Raw genomic sequence first — 20,465 nt, 5'->3', positions numbered from 1 at the left:
TCTCGTTCAACTTTCCTTAGCAATTTCTTTCACATAAGTTCTTTTTGGTTTCAACAATTATATTTGCATATAATATTATATCTTTTAACAAAATTATAATTTACGCTCTACACTTTTAAGTAAATATGCGCTGTTATAAATTTTTTTTAGTTAAACTTATTTAAACCTCTGAGTTAAATCAACTATATTAGAAAATTATAAAATTACTCTCAAACAAATCATGTTAAGAGTATTTTAATTATTTTAAAAATAAAAATATTTTAATTATTTAAAAATAAAATATCTTTATTTATCCAAATATTTTTATGGGATTAGTCTAAATCTAACTTATAATGTTTTCTGCACATAACCAAACTATAAGACTCTTGATTCGAAGCTTATGGTGATAAAGGATTCCAATACTCAAATAAGACTTACTTTCATTAAAATCTCTAACTAAAGCTTGCATAAAATGAGGAAAAAATAAAGAAAATCTACATTTAACACCTAGAATTCTTGCATTTAGAGTTCACACCTTTTTCAGCATTTAAAATTTAAGCCCATTACTAGCTGAAAAGGAGAACATGCTGCCTTTATGTTGTAGAAACTCCAATGTCCTAAATGACAATTATTTTATGAACACTACTCCCATTGAAGACTGTTACAAGCCTGCCCAAATAAGAGGAATTGACAGTAATAATAAAGTCCACAAGAACGCTAACAAGAAGATTCAATGCAGTTCAGAGCCATAGTAACAATTCAACAAAGCTTATCGTCTGCTGAGGAGGGCATCTTCTTCAGCAACTATCAAAGTGTTCCTTGCTACTTGGTCTCAGCATTATTTTGGATGTGTGAAATTTAAAAACTGGCAAAGCCCTTTTCCTTCAAGCTTTCTATGGTCTCCTTGATGCTCGTGTCCAGAGGAATATAGTCGATTCCCAAGCTTTTCGTCTTATCCTTCGAGACTTGGTAAATTGGAACAAAGGGCTTGTCATCAGCGCACCTGCCAATGAACATATATATCACACCCACAATAATTTTAAAAAAAAGGATGAAAACATTTGCATACTTGTACAGAGGATGAACACATAGCTTTAGATGTGATATGACACAATGCTGGTTCTGATTTGGAAGGAGATAAAGAGGCTTCTTTGGGAAATGAAGGATTCATCTATCCTATCAAATCATGGAGATATTTTTAAATGCTGAATTACAAATTTTCTCTTAGTAATTTGGCTTTCTTTTAGTGTTTTCTTCCTCTTACCTTGCCTATTCAGATTGTTGGAAAGATCTGTAGAGTTTTGTTAATCTAGAAGACCCCCTCCCTTCCATCATGTTCTATTTCTGGCTAGCAATTAGTGTCTAGTAGATTTCTTGTCGAATATCACACAAATTCAACATTTGCGGATGGCCTTACTTTTCATGAAATACTTTACAATCGGATGGAAGTACAATAGCAAGAGAAGATGCCACATACGATAAAAAATAATGCTGATGAAAACACTGACTTACTTCTCTGGGACTCGAAGAGTAGGATATAGTTCATGTATGATCTTCACCAGCTCCGAGTAATGAGCAACTCTTTCAACCAGACAATATCTTCCAGTTGCTGAGGGAATTTCGTATGCCAGAATATGAGCCATGGCAACATCTTTTACGTGCACCCATCCTAAAGTTGTATTAGGAAATGTAGATGATCCTACAAGAAATCAAGTAAATCATTATTTCATCCTCCTTTGGACATGCAATGGGACCTGGAGACCAATTCTATATGCCATATAGAGTGAAATAATAGCTTGATGCAGACTTTCAAGCTTCTCATATTTAGGAAAAGAGAATATTCCAATTTTGATCTTACCAGTTACATGCTCCCAAAAGACCAAAAGTAAAGACTAATTAAAAGTAAAAAAAAAAAATAGATTGGTTGAAAACAACAATTTGAAATAATGAATATTCCTTTTACCTACATGGACCAAAAGAGTAGACAGAAATATCTAAGAATTTTCTCCTCTCACTATATCGATATAAATTGGCAATGGTCCAAGCCGACTCCAAGGAGTGGCTAGAGTTATCCATAAGTTAAGCAAATGAAAAGATTATTCTTTCCTATTAATCTAATCCACAGGAGTCTTTCAGTCCCATAAAAGAAAAGGTATACATTACTTCAGTAGGCTGCACATGTTGATAGCCAACTGCTGCCCAGCAAACCATGAATAATGCAAGTGCTATTTACCATTGTGTCCCAAAAAATTTCATCCTTATCCCGCAAAAGTGCCAGAATACCATTACTTAATTTCAGCCACTTGAGAAACAGGCATTTACTATACAATATTTGAGAGAAACTGAAAGAGAAGTTTTGCCATAGAGTCCAGCTACACAATCACAGAACAAGAAAAAGAAGACCATCTGCCATAAAGTTGCTAGTACTCATAGGAGCATTTCACAATTAGGTTAGTAGTAAATTGTAGGACTTGAGTTGTGGTCAGACAAATAACTTCAAAAGTAAATTTAACACTGAGCGGAGATACATACCATTGATTAAGTTCAGGATTGCAGCAGCACTAGTGTTAAGTGTAGGCTGCAGGAGAGGACCAATGACCATGGCAGGATTTATAGTAACCATGTTGATAGCATTATCTTTTGAAAACTTCCAGGCGGCTTCCTCTGCCAAAGTCTTTGAGAGAACATACCACGCCTAATAGATACCAAAATGTTATTTGGATCATCCAAATTCTTGAAAAAAATAATTGCAGAACGATACGAGTTAAAGGAACAAATTCAACATAGCCCTTTACAACTCTTTATAGTGGATGCACTTTAGGCTCCACTCATTTTATATAAAATATAGTATACAATAACCATATTTTGACTTGAATGCTGTCAATCAACACCTAATCCGGTAGGATTATATTTTTATTTTCATAAGTAACAGAAATTGATCTGTTTAGCACACCCCAAGTAATTAACCACAAACCAACTATGCTTTTACCTCCCTCAATAATTTATCGCAGAGAGAAACGTGAGCAGAGATGTGGTGTAAACTGTAAAATGACAAGGAGGTGGACTTGTACAGGAGTGTGGATGAAGGATCAGCACATACCTTTGATTGCTCACAAACTTCTGGACTAGAAAACCATGTCTCATCAACTATAACATCGGGAGTTCTCGATCTCTCGTTATATGCTACAGCAGCCATAGATGATGTTATGACCACCCTTTTAACAGAAGAAGTTTTAGTGCAGGAAGCCAATACATTTAGTGTGCCTTTCACTGCTGGGTCAATTAACTCGGCCTAAGAATTAAAACAAAGTTCTGTTAGGAAGTTATAGGCTGTCATCCTGCAGGATGCCCAGCATTAAGGATCTCACATAAAGATAAGGAAGAAACAAAGAAACATAAGGAAAATGTCAGCAGTGGTTCAAAAGATTGTATTGATCTTACTTGTCTAAAGTACCTTCAATAATACAAAAAGATAGACAAGATGAATAAAAAATTTAATAATTTGAGTACAAGATAACTCCACAAAAATGGAGAAAACTTGGCCCACTCAAAAGAAGATTCGATGAATTTGAAAACTTGAAATAACTGATGTTAATGAAATAGCCTTTTATGGTCAGGAGAACTCAGTCCATTTCAAGAATACCTCAATGCAATGTATCCTACAGTTAAAAAAATCCAATCCATTTGAAATAATGGAGTTGGAGATGAAATATCAGATTTATAAGTGATATTATCCTCCGTTTTCTATGCGACAATCATGATAGAATAACCTGGCAACTCCTCTGCCTCCGATCTTTAATTGGCACTTGGCAGATGGGAGGACCAGATATGTAGTATTCAATTATCCACAAGAGAGAAATATATGATTGACCGCCTCTGGAGCATCGTTGCAGAGGGGACATGACGTCGAGCCTGACAAGCATTTGGAGGCCAAGAGAACTGTGGTGTGAAGTTTCTTACGGTATACCATCCAAAGAAAAGCCTAATGTTTGGATTGCTACTAGTATGGTCTATTAGATAGTTGAAAGACAAAAATGACAATGATTTGCTCATCATATTTGAAAGAGAACAAACATTTTAAAAGAAATAACCAGCCCAACACTTGATTCTTTCCTCATTGAAATGTTTTAGACTTTTAGGCCTTTAGCCCACGCCCAACTTTGGTTTGCTTGTCTTATTTTGAAGGAAAACAAACATAAGAAAACACAACACAAGCCCAACCATGCTTGATTCTATCCTCTGCGCCAGATTGAAATGTTTTAGGCATTTAGCTCATGCCCGACCTTGGTTGTAAATAAAACTACCAAGTACTGATTTCACTAAAATACGATCTCATCATATTTAATTACTAAAGAAATTGATGATAATTATGCTTTCAGCATTAAGGCTACAAAGTTACGGAAATAGGAAGTTAGGAACTAATAAACCCCTTGACAACTAAGACAATGATATAACAGCATCCAAGATGCAAACCTGTGGATCTACAGCGTTAAGGAAGAAGGGAGACGCTGTATGAAAAACACCTTCACAACCCTCGACTATAGCATTAAAAGAGCCCTCTTCCAATAAATTTGCTTTCAATAAATGCAATCTCTCACTTGCTCCATCCAGGGCACGCAAGTGTTCAGTTTTCTTCGGATCAGCTAAATAACAACACAAAGTATTCGCAGTGAGTGATTGATTCTGTTAAAGGCTAAGATGGCTAGTGAATGCAAAATTAATAAGTCGAGCGACATCTTGATCTGAAAGGAAGGTACCATCATAACAAAAATACAATATTTTGCAGTGAAATACATTAATTTTACGGCGTTAAAAGATGTAGAAGTATCAAAATAGGGGAAAAAAAAAGTCTACCGAATTGATTATTTTTTTCGATCAGAAAGCAACGAAACCATTAAAATCAGGAAACCTCAAATCGGCAAAAGAAGCAGTAATCAAAACCAAAGAGTGGATGAGAGGGCATCAGGTCGAGCTTATAATTCGGAAGAAGGGCGACCAATTGCAAGGTTCGGGAACAAACCGGGGTCGCGGACGGAGGCTCGAACGGTGTACCCGCGCTGGAGGAGAAGCTTCACGAGCCACGAGGCGATGTAGCCAGACGCGCCGGTGACGCACACCACTTTGCCGGTTCCGCTCATCGTCTTCTCAATCCTATCTCCCTTCTCCTCGCTTCTTACTAGCTTTATATAGGAATGGGAGGCCAGCGGGTTTGCGGAGCACGGCACTTCCACTTTCCAGTAGTGGGTATCTGAAAGTGATTTTCACTGAACTAGCACTTCCAAACATCATTTCAGTCATCTAACTATCTAAGTATATTTTAAAACTTAAATACAAAACTTTTTAAGTTGAAGAACTATTTCGATTCAGCGATCGACTTTCACTCGCTAAACGGAATGACTTTTAAATTTATATATAGATCACCGAACCAGACAATAACTTATAATTTAAAGTTATTAGTTGTTCGATTCAATAATTTTTTTAGTCATGTAGTATCGTATTTAAATTTATGCAAACTTAAAATAATCAAAAACTCCTTGTGAAATACCAGGGAGTGAGAAACACAACGCCTCTCCATCGAGAAGGAAAATATCATCGATGGCAGCGTTGAATTGAATATTTCTGTCTACATCTCAAGCCGAAAGTTTACATTTGATCTTGTGTGCTGTAGTTCGAACATTAAACAAGCAAAGAATCCGACAAGCTGAAAGACATTCAACACCAGAACCCCTTGTCCTCTTGTGCTGCTAGTCTTATTTGGTAGGTGTTTCTCACCTGCGTCCTGTCAAATATTTAAGTTTACTTGTCCTTTGCCCTACCAATTGCACGAATGAATCTATTAAAAAATTATAGCAACTTCAAAGATTTGCTCGTTTGATGGAATGCCACCAAGCACACAACAGAATGGATGTGCAGGAGTGTAACAAGCAAGGAGGTTGAAGTTGGAGAACAAATAATCAAATACAAGGTGTTTCATCGAGTATAATTACAGAATTAGTTCTGCTTCTTTATACGGGCATTCCCTTGTAAATAATCATCAGCAAGTGTTCAGAAAAATGGCCACTGTTACCGTAAGAGGAATAGTTTCAGATTATCCTGCATATCCTCCAATTTGTTGCAGAAAAGGGCCAACTTATCTCGCAGAGATTTTAAGAAAGACATTGCTTTATTCCTATCCACCGAGCTGATTCAGATAAATGTGGCTGTGATTTGAAGTCACAATGGTTTCTCTGGTAATGGATCAGTTCTGGACAACTCCACATACATATCGGCAATTGGCTTGGCAAAATAAGCCTTTGCCTGAGGTCTCTTAATCTGAGAAAGAGAATTCAAGAGAAAGAGAATTCAAGAGTAAGTTTGCTATCCACAAATTTGTCAGTAAGTAATTATCCCGGTGATTTAAAATGGGGGAGGACTTGCCTTAAATGTTGGAGTGAGGAGACCATTCTCTAAAGTGAATGGTTCTAACACCAAGGTAACAGATTTTGCAAATTCAAAGCCTCTTAGCTGGTAGAGAATGGGTGATAAAAGATCAAGATCATTTGCAACTTAAAAATGCTACAGAAATATGTGGGCATACCTGGGCTTCTTTTCCTATCGCATCCATATCAGCAAGGACAGCAGCCCTTATTCTTGGATCAGCGCATAGCTGTCCTAGATCCTCATACTGCAGAAGTATTGGAGAAGGATTTGTTAAACTGAAGTACAAATGCAAGTCCTATGCCCGAGCAGTCCAAAGCACCAATTAACAACAAATTGGAAGAAATTTTTATTACATAGACCAAAAAAAAAAAATTAATTGCCAAAAAGAGTAAACAGATGTAAGCTCCAACAATTTTGAAACTTCAGTCAAATATTTCATTGGAACCCTTTTAATTTTGACTTATACTAAAGATAAACAGTATTTAATTTGAAAAGGATTGAATAGGTGATTGGTTTTGATACTTAAGTCTCGTGCTTAAAACTCCAAATTAGGAGTAAAACTACATACCTGTCAAAGCAACTGATTTAATGTCATTAATGCAATCCAGAAGATAAACTACAAAGTAAAAAACTAAGACTATGTTCCATAATCTAGACATGCAAGCAAGGGACTAGATAAAGGATGTAATCAAGGACCTAAATCCCAGAGCATTATCGAATAACGACCTTTTGTTCACAAAAATATACCTTAAATCACTTGTAATTGGAACTAGTCACTACATATTATATTTTAGTGGAGGACTATTAGCCAGAATGACTTGCAAGCTGCTGCAATAGCAGTCCTTAACATTAGATCACAATTACCATGTAGCAACCAAATTGAAGCTACAAATTCTTCTATGCTTACGCGTAACTGCTCGTCAACTTTATTTGAGGAATTCATGCAATTGTCCAGTATGCTTGCAAGAGAATCTTAGAGGCAAGCACAAGCTATGGGTTTATGTACTAAGAAGTAAATAAGTAAGATTGGCACACCTTAATTCCTACTGATGCAGCCCAAGCCTTTAACACCTCCGGTTCAACTGATACTATTGCAACTAGTGAAGAGTTTAAACTATCACCTGGAAATGTGAACAAAGCATTAAAAAATGTGGTTCTCAAGTCAAATAAGTATGGCGACCTTAAATAACTTACCATAGATAAAACACTGAGAAATGAACTTGCACTTAGCATATACATTCTCAATCTTCTCTGGGGCTATGTATTCTCCTTGGGCCAACTTGAAAATATTCTTTTTCCTATTATGACAAAGGAAATAAATTTATTGAATATGAAAGAACATTAGAGGAGAAAAACTGATAAAACTACTAAAACCCTCAAAAGTTAAATCTACAAGTGTAGAAATTCAATTAGTTATTTTCTATAATCATTAAAAGAAATAAATCTCGAGAAAAGGAAAGATAAAAGATCTTGTAAGTGATATTAAGGAAAAAAAAATATAGAACATGTAGTTCAGAGTTAAAACTTAAAACAGGAACATTACAACATATTTCCTTTTAAACAATCACAAACAATTGAAACTAAAAAAAAATGAAATATATATTATAGAATGTATTATCAAGTTAGCTTACAACAAACATTTAATAAGAAATCTAACCTGTCTATGATCTTTAGACGTCCTCCAGGCAACCACAAACCTATGTCCCCAGTATGCAACCAGCCTTCCTCGTCAATGACCTCTTTCCTATGCAATTAACAGACATATTAGTGGATTCATTTATAACCCCGGTGCATGAAAAGTATTAACAAAAAAGAGGCCCATTATCTTACGTCTGTATGTCATCTTTGTAATAGCCTTGGAAAACTATAGGCCCCCTGACACAAATTTCTCCACGAGCATATGGTTTGTCATCAGACGTGTAATTCATTTCAGGAACGTCGACGAGTTTAACCTCTGGAGTGGAAAGAGATTTGTAGTGAAAAGGTAAAACATGGAGAGTTATCGGTAGAAAGAGATTTCTGTGAAAAAGGTAATCATGGAGAATTATCGGTAGAAAGAGATTTTAGTGAAAAGGTAATCATCGAGAGTTATTGCAAAAGATTTTAGGAGAAGAACTAACAGATATATTTGCATCAATAAAATAATACATGTGCATCTAACGTCAAATACAAGAGATTTGAAGCATATATAGCTCATAATTTTAGTGCATCATGGCATGAATTCACAACATTGCATGTACAGCCAAATAATTTTAAGAACAATATTTGATACTAATGTAATATAGGATCTAAAAAACAAAATCATGCATCCTAAATTCCCTGAATTGTTAGACAGATAGAAATGAAACACCACCCCTTAGAGATCATCTTGCAAGGTTGCAACTCATCTATCACCGAAATCAAGTATCGATCCTTAACTATGATGTCTATGAAGGCTTAATAGTCCACACAAAATCACCACATTCTGTCCTTTTCTTGACCAACAGTAGTGGTGATGAATATGGGTCGGTGCTCATTCGAATGATAACCTCCTCCAACATCTCACGGACTATTTACTCGATCTCAGTCTTCTAATAGTGCGGGTAACGATGTGGTCATACTTTTGTCAGATATGCCCCAAGTGTGATTTATGTGGTAGTCAAGGGCCTTTGTTGAGAGTAGAACGCCAATCACCTTTCTATCTGTTGGCTATACTCTTTAGCATCTGAACCATCCGGCCCATATAGATTTTGTACGGTTATCAATGGCTTCCGTCCACCCCAGATAGATTATGTATGGTTGTCAACAGCTCAAATTGGGTTGTATCTGTCCTCATCGTTAAGAATGCGCATGCTCTGTAACTCATCATCCATTGCATCAAGTCCACCATTCCTATTAGAATGTCTGCCCCCATATCTCCCTGAAATCAATACTTCTTTCCCGCTGTTATAAATTCCATAGTTAGACTCTCATAATCAAACATGAACGGCCCCAAATTTTGCAACCACTGCACCCTCAAGACAATATCAGAGCCTTGCAATCCCAAGAGGTACATATCAATAAGGAAACTATAGTCTTGCAACCAAACATCTGCATCACGACAAATCTCCCTGCACTCTAGCCTATTTTCATCAGCCACCAATACCAAAAACAGTGTAGTAGGTACTCTCTTAAGTCGAAGCTTCCAAATGATAGATTTGCTCAAAAGTTGTGAGTGCTCCTATTGTCAACCATCATTGGCCTCCCTTCCTAGAATCTTGCAATCCACAAAATACGCAGCATCACACACCCGAATAAAACATGCAAGATGATCTCTGTTGGTTCCACCTCATTTTCTAGGGATGCTTCTACTGTCTCCCAATTTGTTGCACATCGAAGTTTGATTCGACTACCAGTATAAACAATAATTTTCCCTTGCATTAGTGTCCGCTGACAAACTTCTCATCACAATTAGAGCATATTCTTTACCTGTCGCTTTTGCATCTACACATAAGTAAAACATTGAGAGACATTATCCGATGGAGCTATGGCCTGTATCGTTGCCAATTAGTCTGTCTCATGTCTTTCTAGAACCTAGATTCCGACTAAGCCTAGTTGGCGCTTGGTTCCCCCTAGTAGTCTACATGGGTAAGATTCCCACCCAACCTTATGTTCACCTTCCCCTTGCTAGTTGATCCTTGAGTATGCGTGCCAAGTCCATGGCATGAGCTATAGTTTGGCTTAAAGAGATTCATCTTCAATTGTATTTCCTCCCGGAGCCCTCTGATGAAACAACCCAACAGTGCCAACTTCGGCGATCCGTAGATTCTCAAGGCTAATTTCTCTAAGTCATGCTGATATTCATAGGCAATTCCCGTCTGATGTAACTTCTTCAAAGCTTCATCAAAATTATCATATACAGACTACTAGAACGTTGACATTAACCCTTGAGTAAACTCTGACCAATATGCTAATAGATCTATTTTTTAAAATCACTAAAGCCATTGCAGGGCCTTATATTGTAGGTGAAGGCAAGCCTAACCCTCTCCACCGGTTGTGTTCCTTGATAGGTGAAAAATTAGTCCACCTTAAATATCCGACCTATAGGATCTACCCTAGAAAACTTCAAAAAGTCTAAACGGATAACTCGGCTGAACTCCCGCAATCTAAACACCCTCCCTCAACCACCCTAGCAGGAGCGGCTACCGGCCTCCTCTCTATCTTGGCCAACGTCTTTACAATGCGAAGCATCTGCTCCTTCATCTTCTCCATGTTATTATTTATTGTCTACATGGCTTTCCATGCTTTAATTGTTTCCTTGCTTGTTGATGAAGAGTCAATTCCAACGCATTGAGACGGTCTTCAATCGATGTTGCTTGTGTCTTCAACATACTCCCAAACTTTGCAAGTTGAAGAATAGAGTTTTGTCAACCAACCACAAAAGCTATAATACCATTTGATACATTCTGACCTGATAGAACCCTATCAAGCAATAAGAGTTTAATATTGAAATAAAAAATAAATCACAAACCCTAAACCCCTGGCTATACTTGAGAGCAAGGTTCTAAGTATTGGACTCGATATCAGCCGTTTTAAAAAGCGATACTTACCGGTCGTCGACCGTATCAACAGTATCAACCTATATTTCTAAATTACAAAAAAAATGTAAAAGTTTTAGACAAAATAACAATAAGTATAAATATAAATTAATCATATATGAAGTTTAAAAAATATGAAAAAATATTTCTCAATCTCTATCTCTTTCTCTTTCTACCACCCACACACACTCCTTTTCTCACACAAATAAATTTTTTTCCTTACCCTCTAGTACTCTCTCTCCCATCTCCTTATCTTTAATCTCACTTCCATTAAAAAAAATGATGCTCTCGCCTTCTATGACTTCGCCTTTCTCTCCCTCGCACTCTCACTCTTCCTCTCCCACTCCCACTCCCTCCTAAGTCAACGCTTCTGCAGTGTAGTTACAACCTTCATCAATGTTCGGCGAATTCTTCCAATGCAGATTCAGCTCCATCGATCTCTAGCGATCTTAGATATGCAATTTATTTCCTTTCTCTTAGTTTCCTCACTTTCTCTTTTTCTTTCTTATTATCGCCTCTCTCTCTCTCTCTCTCTCTATATATATATATATATATATATTTAAATTTATTTATTTATTTTAGTTCATTTTGACCGAAACTTGCTCAATCCAAATCGGGTATTAGCTGATCTGGTGGGGAAACCAGTCAATAGACTAGTTTCGTGGTGGGATCGGGATCAGCTAAACTAGGAACCTTGCTTGACAGGAAAGAGAAAGAGAAGATAATACTTCATTGTCTTCCAAAGTCGAGTAAAACAACATATATATAGTCCCCTAATCGAACTAATCACTTAAGAAAAGAAAACAAACTCAAACTCAATCAAACTCTGAAATTAATTAAATGACCCAATGAATTATCTGTCAGGCATTCAACCGCATCAAAAATTGATGCTCTCAGAAAATTGCATTATGGACTTGTTCAAATGAGTCTAGGCAAACCGGACTAGTGTTTGAACGCTAGGAAGCCCATTCGAATACCTATGAGAATTTTACTCTTGGGAAAATGCATCGTCGGGCCATTCGAACACCTAACTAGGTGAACAGGACAGCCATTCAAACGCCTGGCCCAGAAAAAGCTTATTCTGCTGCTGAATCCACTGCTCTTCCACTAGCTATCTAGCGCCACCTCCTCTAATAAGTAAATTGAAATGGAGCTGTTAGAATTTCATTCCTATCACGGTTACAACAAGCAAGATGGAAGTCTTTAGGATGTTTTAAATTTACTAAATATGTCAAACTAGCAATTAACAAATGGAAGAGACCTCCGAAAAGAAAAGAAAAGAAAAATATAAGAACCTAACAAGGGACCTATTTAAAATTCTGCTGACAATGTAACAAAAGAAAATTGATGTTGAAGGTTAATTAAGCTAATGAACATGCAAACTTCAACTTCATCATGAACATAAAGCTTCCTAGGCTCCTAGAACCATAATGCTTTCTTTTGACATAAAAACTACATTCATCAAGATATTATCTAAACATAATATGAAGAAACTCACACTAAAATGTCTCCAGAAAAGCTTCAAATAATTAAAGCATTACGCAACAACTTAACAAACTAAGACCTACTCTTTCCAATAAAAAAGGCCATTTCCTGCATAAAGAGTTATTGATGATCAATAAATAAAATCACAACTACATATCTTAGCAATACACGATTTTTTTCCTCGAAATCAATGAACCAAGCTCACCGCAAGCCGGATTTGGAGAACCAACATGGCCCGTCAAATTGTCGTCCTCGTTCATTGAACTTATGACACAAGATGTCTCTGTCATTCCATAACCTTCAATAATTTGACCACCAAAGCATCTGCAAGAAAGTTCAGTAAAAATTATAACATTAGAATTCTATGGCAAGATATAACTATATAAGCATGTTGCAACAAATATTAAGTTGAATTCAGCACAAAAGGCAAATTAGCTTACACTCTTAGAAAGTCCATGACATCAGCCGACAATGGAGAAGCACCTGAGGACATAAACCGGACCCGTCCTCCAAGTTTGTTTCTTATTTTGTTGAATACTAGTCTGTCCCATATTGGAGAAGGATTCCTTCCTGAGGGCATAAAGATGACTTAGCAAATATAAGAAACAGAACTATATCCACATCAGAATGCAAATCACACATGATCAAAGATAAAGTCGAGTATGGCTGTGTATCTTTTCCCTGCCCAAGACCCCGGTAGGCAGGAACTTTATGCAACTGCACACCCTCCTCTTAATAGAAATCATTATCTGACACAAACATTATATGTTTTCAACTTTCTTAAATTTTCAACCTTCTAGTACTATTGATATAAAAATTTATATGCTACATACTGATTAGCCTCATAACCTTCAAGTACTATTAATAACTTTTCCAGGTACCAAGGCAAAAAAACTTTCTGGTTTAATGTTTTGACAAAAATTGCCCGGCCATATAACTGCTGGTCAAAACAGGTCTCATATGATTTCTTCAAAGTACAGAAGCATTTATGAGTTTCGGCAGAATTCAACTAACAATGATTTTACATTAAGATAAAACAGGTTAGTGAGATGTTGAGCCTGACAACAGAAGTTTAATTAAAAAAAAGAAACCTTTGATCTAATAACCAATAAGCAAGAATCTCATGGACCTTGCACAATATACAAGATAATCATGCTACAATAAGGAATTTTCCAATAAAGTTGCATAAACCAACACTTTATTGACTTTGTTGTCCATTTCGCTTATCTGATATACTTTTAATTGAAACAGGAATCTTAAATTAAAACTTAACAGGCAGGTATCTGTCTTCAGCTTCCTGCATATGTTTTCAGACCTGATAAGTTGAAGCAAATGAACTTCTTACATAACTTACCATTCAGAATTGCTTGCTTCTTGGCATTGTAGGCAACATTAAATAACCTCTCCCTTATGCCACCAGATTCTTTTACGGCATTTACAATGCTGCAGTTCAAGAAAACCAGTTATTAATTAGTCCAAAATGGAATTATATAAAGAATGTCATATATAGAATTAGACCGCCATATAGTGGTTATATACCCAGCATAAATTCTGTTGTACAGTCGAGGAACACTGGAAAACAATGTGGGTCGTAAAGCTGCCAGATCATCCATTAATTTCAAATTATCCTGTAAGCAGTCCATCATAAATTGGTAAAAATAAAAAGAAGAAATGCATTTCAAAAAGTGATTCTGTCAAAATGATAATATGATTGTAAATTGTCATAATACAACTGCAATTACTAGCTGCAGAAACATTGATCCAAATATCTGATTATATGAATTACTAAAATGTGGGACCTAAAATTCAGTAATCAGTGTCAAATGAATAAGTAAACATTCTCCATTTTTTGACTGTCACACATATGCCCACTGCGTTCAGGCTGCATTTGAAAATGGAATGGCTGGAAATAATTTATCCCCTCCTAATTCCTTTGACTGATCAAACATCAAGGATGACCCATGCTAACTAGAGGGATAAAATAATTCCACATTTTTTGGTGGAGCTATTTTTCCTAGGATGAGAGAACAAACCCACATTTTTGCTTTCTCAAACTGCCAATATTGGCTGTTTGACTGTTTGTTATTCCTCCACAAATGTTGTTTGGAAAAACTAGAAGCATAGATTGGGATAAAGTTATTTTAACATCTATCCAAATAGAGTGTTAAGTCTTTTTTCCATCAAAAGCAAGTCATCAATTTGCTGTACTCAACTCCCATGTATCATGACTCTGAATGAGAAAAGAAAAGAAATTGCGAGACAACATAACTAATTCGTATAGGTAAAAGTAACATACCCCCTGGTAGAAACCAATAGCAACACCAAAGTGTACCATTGCAATTTGGTTGGCCCTCTCATAGATGTGTGCTAAAGGTAAGTAGGATATATATCTGAGGAAAAGTGGCAAAAAAATCCCAAGTTATATCTGGAGAAGTAAACAGGTGATATAAATCTTAATTACATCCAAAAAAAGAAAAAGAAAAAACAAGTCTATATATATAAACAAAAAAACTTATCCTCACACATCAGAAGGGTAAAATTTAACAGTAAGGCTAGATCCTGCAACATTTGCAATCAAGTTCTCATGGGACAGAACAGCTCCCTGAGAAAAAGGGAAAAAGAAAAACATATCCTCTTTTAGTTACCTAAATAAACAAGAAAAGAAAAAATGAATCAAAATTGCCTGCCAAAAGCAATTCTGTGAGCTATGAAGAAGTATATTAATCATTACCTTCGGTGTGCCAGTTGTACCACTTGTATAGCAGATTGTTGCAATATCTTCAGGTTTCGGAGGGCGAAAAGGGTGAAGATTTCTATGGCCCTAAACTCATCAATGCAAAAAAATAACAGTCAAATAAATAAATATATAGGGAGTACTAAATCATAAGGACAAGATCAAATTATAAACTCAGAATTCTTTGAGGCTAGTGAAAAGCTGAAAATATCTCAACATATGAATTTAAGTCGCATTCTAAAATGACTTCTAAGAGAGAAAAACACAATAGCATTAAGATGATAAAGTCATAAAACTGCATATTATGTATTGATCACATCGCCACTATGTAACATGATAAAATGTGCTCAAATAAGATGGGCCATCGAAGTGTTATGCATGTCAATAGGTCAATGAGGTGAGGTTAGTACTACTAACATTAGGTATTTGGGTTCATCTAATCCAATGTGTTAGTAATTTGAAAAAAAAAAGTACTGAATTATTCATAAGAAAAAAGTACATAGCAACTCGCGCACAAGATACAAAAGTTGAAACAAGACAACCTAGTCTTCTCCAATTACTTCTAATCTACCTTTGCCAGCATAACCCAGGGAATAACACACATCAATGTTTAGCTTGATTTCCAACAAAAGAAGAAAAAAAGAAAATAGAGCTTTTAGATGAAATTCACCTTGAACCATAAATTCAGGTGATTAAAATTTTAATTCTTATACTTCTCCTAAGACCATAGTAATGAGACATAGATGAAGCAATTGTTCTATCCAATCAACTTATCAGAACAAGATGCCAAGAGAGCATGCAAGATTTTGAATAAAAGTCACCTGGCTGTGTAGCTTTGAATAAGAAATAATCTCCAGTCCAGTTGTTGATGGAAGAGAAGGCATGTTTTCATCAATTCCTCCAACTACCTGTTTCAATGTAATTGAAGAGAACATGCTCATCTGAAAATTCTGAAGACAAATTCTCTACTACAAAACTGTAAATTTAAATGCTCCATCTCTACTTACCACAATGAGACGGACAGATGGAATTTGAGATAAGAAGCTTAACAACTGTAGAACATAACAGAAGTCCAAATTAGCAAGGTTTAAAACACCGAGTCATGTTAGAAAAACTTGCTACATAAGAAAAAATGGACCAACAGTTTGAATATCTAAACACAGTACATACCAACAAGTTGGTATATTAAAAATATATTCCTAAAATACTTGTCACAGCAGCATTTGCTGTGGTATACATGGAATCCAATTCCCTATTGTTATGCGGACAAGGTGTCAATTGCAAAAATTCATTTCCCAAATTTCACTAAAAATTCTAGATAAATCTAACAAAACTAATTTAATTTGCTTGAGCCTAAAAATTCCAGCTTTCTCCTCACCTGGACTTGTTTGAGTGGTTAATGAGCTTAAGAAGTGATTATGATCCCATAAGCTACTCAATTGCTGAATACATCCCCTATATTGTTCCAAACCTGAGGGGCTATAGGAGTTATCAATTATCATGGATACCCCATTGTATTGTTGCAATAGAGTGTTGACTGTTGACACAGCAACCCTTGCTATGTACAAGGTTTCCTTCCTCTTCACTATTAGAGATCTAAGAATTGTTTCCAACATCTAAGAAATAGATGAAAAAAGTTGAAGGACTGGAGCTCACAATTGTTAGTGTTTGTGGTACACAGAAAATAGCTTGTACAGCACCATGATTCACAATATACTGAACAGCATCTGGACCTGCATAATACAAGACTTACTAATTGTCAGAGAAATCATGAAGAAAAGATCATCAATTTTCTCCAAAAGTCCAAATCAAATCATACCAAGAGTGTCATAAAGAGGGACAGATATGTATGAATATGCAGAGCAAGCAAGGTCCACGATAGCCCATTCAGGTCTGTTTATAAAGTAAAGTCCAATTCTTGCACCCTGTTTCAGATAGAAGGATAAATGAACTGATAGTCTGAAGATCTTACCTATCACAAAAAGATCTCTTACTGGCAGAAGAAATCAAGATGCATAACATGGTACTCACCAAACAAATGTAATAAATAGCATACAACATTATGACAAGGTATATGCTAATGGCTAAATAAATGTAATGCAAAGCACACAATATCTTAGAAGACATATTACAATTAAAATTACTCACTTCAGGTATCCCATGACAAATCAGACCAGAGCCTATAGCAGATCGATTTGTACTAGCTTCTCCGTAAGTCATCCACTTGTACCTTCAAGATAAATATATACATATATATAAGAAAACTCAATAACTGAAAATCCTTATGATTATATGCTTGGCAACAGAAAATACAGGAAATTAGAGAATCCTTACTCCCCAACTGTTCCATCTACACGAACTCTTGTACCCAAGTACTTGTAATCACGGAAAGTCTCAACAGCATACCTAATCAATAATAGTGAAATCAAAACAACATTTCACCAAGATAGGTACAATTATCAGTCGCCAAGAAGTCGTGCTTTCTGATAAAAGATATAACTGATAGCTACTAAAAAAAATTTTAGCAAAGACACTGACTCATTCGCATCTTGACAAGATATGTGACCCACATCAAAGAAGAATAAAAAAAAGTCTGACACACAAAAAAAAACAAAAAACAAAAAAAAATCTGAAGACACATTATGACTTACACTAAAATAAGCACTTTCATACTTTGGCATGCTCTCTCAAAACCAAAGGAAGAGAAAAGTGATTGAAAATATATAAGCATTTCTTTTATGGGATCAAAGTAAGGAACTGTAATTGAGAAAAAACTAGTATGCAAAGGATGCTTACACAAAATTATCATGTAATGTTCCAATTTCAGGATGATCTGGAAATCTATCCACAAGCTTTAATGGTGAGCGCGCAGATCTGCATTAATAGAACAGATATTGATACAGAAGCTGTCTGCTGATCTATAATTTACAAATAAATGCCATACCTGTACACATTCCACTTTCCCGTTTGCAACTTTTCTGGAAGAACTACACTATAACCCTGCACTGCATGAAGGAAAACCAACAAAAAATGAGTTCCCCTGGTCAATTATTTGATCATGATAAATGGAAACAATCGCATTGCTCGAGAGCCTTAAGGCACTTTCTTTTCATGTTTACATGAGAAAAGGAAAAAAGAAAATCTGAAGCATCACAATCACATGAAAACTCTACTACAAACTATTAAACGTTATATGGAGACATAAAATCATGATATACTGAAAAGATATCTTGACATCTCTACAGTATGTATATATTACTGACAGAAAAAAAAAATATCAAGATGCATCAACATGGTACATTTAAAACACATGCAGTTAAAAAAATATACATTATAATCACATGATATATGCTAAATAAATGCAAAACACACAAAATATCTTGAAAGAGATCTTAAAATCAAAATCACACAAGTCAGGTACCCAATGGCAAATTATTCAATAATTGATAGCAAAACAGTTCGTATTTGCTTCTCCTCACTTCTCAGTCATCCACTTCAGAGGTAATGGATACCTATAATATTATGAACATATTTAGGGTACTCAACATTTTGATTAATATTTATAAATTTATAATAGTATGCCATTTAAGATTCTCAAACTTCTGGACTGAAGATGAGGTTAAATTTCAGTTCATGTTCCATTAAAAACTCAAACTTGATTTCAGGCTCATAGTTTCTAATATATCCACATTATTCTTAATCCTAGCTCCCATATTGATAAAGAAAAACCCTGGTTAAGTTAGCATCAGTATCTCCCATGAGCATCAGTATCTGCCAGTATTGCATGTTCATGGCTTTATAGTGCTGCTATTTATGGGATTGCAACTGTTTGAGTACAATATCACAGCAAATTACAAAATGTCAAAAACAAGTCATTTTTCCCCATTTTCTGAGCCATTCCCCGTCCCCTGTGTTAAATTTGATCCTCGCACAACTAGGCTACCAGAAACCAAATTTGCATTTACTTATACCAATTAGGCTCATTATATACTCGAGATCCTCTTAGCCTATAAGGGGGCGTATTCGCTCTTAAAATCAATGTCAAAGCTCTTAACACCAACGGCATCTTGTTTCCGATCCCAAATTTCCCTCATTTCTTGTTTCTCTCAGACGTACATGTCCAGCCTGAAAAGAAATTTGACAATTTGTCTGTAGGTAGAAGTTATCCGTTGAAAAGCTCAAATACATGATCCTTCCTTCTGCTCTCCAACCGATCTAAAGATAAAATTTACCGCAAAAGGAGGAAAAGTAGGTGACCAATGAGATAGGAGGAAACCATAAATTAAGGAACAGGAGACCCACACGACCCTTCTAATGTGGGCCCACCGCAAATTGATGAAGTAATGTACCGTGGAATCTAATACCAGATTGGTACAAGAGCTGATCCAATTAACCATCAAAAGCGAGAAAAGCACCCATTCGAATATTTCAATCCAATACCAAATAAAGTCAAATCAAATTGCAAGCATCCATGGAGAGAAGGGGAGTTACCGTCGAAAAACTCCCCGGCGGTTGGATTGGTGCTTAGCCGAGAAACCCGATCGCGATCTCCGGAAGAAGGGAGGAGATGGCCGGAGATTGCCCTCAGGCGACGCTCCGCGGCGGAGGAATCCATGAAACGTCACGAGTCCTCTTCTTCTTCTTCTTCTTCTTCTTCTTCTTTTTCTTCTTATCTCTCTTCCCCCTACTCCTTTGCAATCTACGCCTCTCTCGATATGATATGATATGATTAAAAAGAAACAATTAAAAAAAACTATGACCAGTCTCCCATATTTAGGACTCCTCTCGGGTTCGTTCGAAAGCAAGGGTAGGCTGTACAGCCCAGAACACCGAACACGGCACTCCTCAGATAAAGATGATACACATGTAAGTGTTGCAGGAGGGAGCGTAAGAGCGCAAGGAAAATGGATAGGGCACGCTAACCGACGCCAACGTGACGTAATAATTGATAAGATTTGGTAGAAAATGACGGCAAGCTAAGTAGATAACGATGTTTTTAATAAAATAAAATAAAATAACGAAGTAGATAACGATATAGGGATGGCTGCTGCCAAATACCAATGTCAGGGGAGTGATTTGACCAAAGTACCCCCTTCTAAATTTTATTTATCAAAATAAATCATTCCTCAAATTTAGTTTAGTATTTTTTTTTATCTGATACTAAAAATATTTTATTTATAATAATTTAAATTAGTATTTTAGCTACTTAAGTTAAAATTTTACTTTTATATAAAGATACTTATTTTCCTAGTGTTTCTATTCACAAAAGTAAAATGCTTATGAGTTCAGCA

At 35.9% G+C, this 20,465-nt stretch overlaps 2 protein-coding genes across 2 annotated transcripts; both read right to left on the bottom strand.

Moving 5' to 3' along the window:
• Positions 1–548: 548 nt before the first annotated feature.
• On the bottom strand, positions 549–5,203 carry LOC140776220 (phenylacetaldehyde reductase-like). Its single transcript, XM_073119850.1, has 6 exons — positions 5,000–5,203; positions 4,453–4,622; positions 3,080–3,271; positions 2,512–2,674; positions 1,492–1,678; positions 549–982 (listed from the first exon to the last, which is right to left on the bottom strand). Exons 1-6 carry the CDS (start codon positions 5,115–5,117, stop codon positions 838–840), a joined length of 975 nt encoding a protein of 324 aa, XP_072975951.1. The 5' UTR covers positions 5,118–5,203; the 3' UTR covers positions 549–837.
• A 595-nt stretch (positions 5,204–5,798) lies between these two features.
• LOC140776219 (long chain acyl-CoA synthetase 6, peroxisomal-like) lies at positions 5,799–19,995 on the bottom strand. The gene is made up of 23 exons (XM_073119849.1): positions 19,666–19,995; positions 18,119–18,179; positions 17,971–18,048; positions 17,509–17,580; positions 17,323–17,404; positions 16,994–17,099; positions 16,831–16,907; positions 16,182–16,226; positions 15,996–16,082; positions 15,172–15,261; positions 14,963–15,042; positions 14,737–14,830; positions 13,980–14,068; positions 13,795–13,883; positions 12,881–13,010; positions 12,646–12,764; positions 8,230–8,353; positions 8,057–8,143; positions 7,594–7,697; positions 7,435–7,520; positions 6,557–6,643; positions 6,397–6,483; positions 5,799–6,291 (listed from the first exon to the last, which is right to left on the bottom strand). The coding sequence occupies exons 1-23, from the start codon at positions 19,787–19,789 to the stop codon at positions 6,193–6,195; spliced, it is 2,097 nt and encodes a 698-aa protein (XP_072975950.1). The 5' UTR covers positions 19,790–19,995; the 3' UTR covers positions 5,799–6,192.
• Between the last annotated feature and the right edge of the window lie 470 nt (positions 19,996–20,465).

Source organism: Typha angustifolia, chromosome 14 (assembly GCF_048772165.1).
Source record: "Typha angustifolia cultivar Huaian chromosome 14, ASM4877216v1, whole genome shotgun sequence".
NCBI classification, from domain to species: Eukaryota; Viridiplantae; Streptophyta; class Magnoliopsida; order Poales; family Typhaceae; genus Typha; species Typha angustifolia.
This window is presented reverse-complemented; position numbering and strand designations above follow the sequence as displayed.

Bases quoted from the DNA above. Each gene is read 5' to 3' on its own strand.
- LOC140776219 (XM_073119849.1), bottom strand. From the start codon at position 19,789: ATGGATTCCTCCGCCGCGGAGCGTCGCCTGAGGGCAATCTCCGGCCAT. The intron at 16,227-16,830 runs GTGAGCTCCAGT...TATGTTCTACAG, and splicing joins TACCACAAACACTAACAATT to TTGTTAAGCTTCTTATCTCA. The intron at 6,644-7,434 runs GTGTGCCAATCT...ATACTTCTGCAG, and splicing joins CTGCATCAGTAGGAATTAAG to TATGAGGATCTAGGACAGCT.
- LOC140776220 (XM_073119850.1), bottom strand. From the start codon at position 5,117: ATGAGCGGAACCGGCAAAGTGGTGTGCGTCACCGGCGCGTCTGGCTAC. The intron at 4,623-4,999 runs GTTTGTTCCCGA...GTTGTTATTTAG, and splicing joins AGCCTCCGTCCGCGACCCCG to CTGATCCGAAGAAAACTGAA. The intron at 3,272-4,452 runs GTTTGCATCTTG...TTTAATTCTTAG, and splicing joins TTAACGCTGTAGATCCACAG to GCCGAGTTAATTGACCCAGC.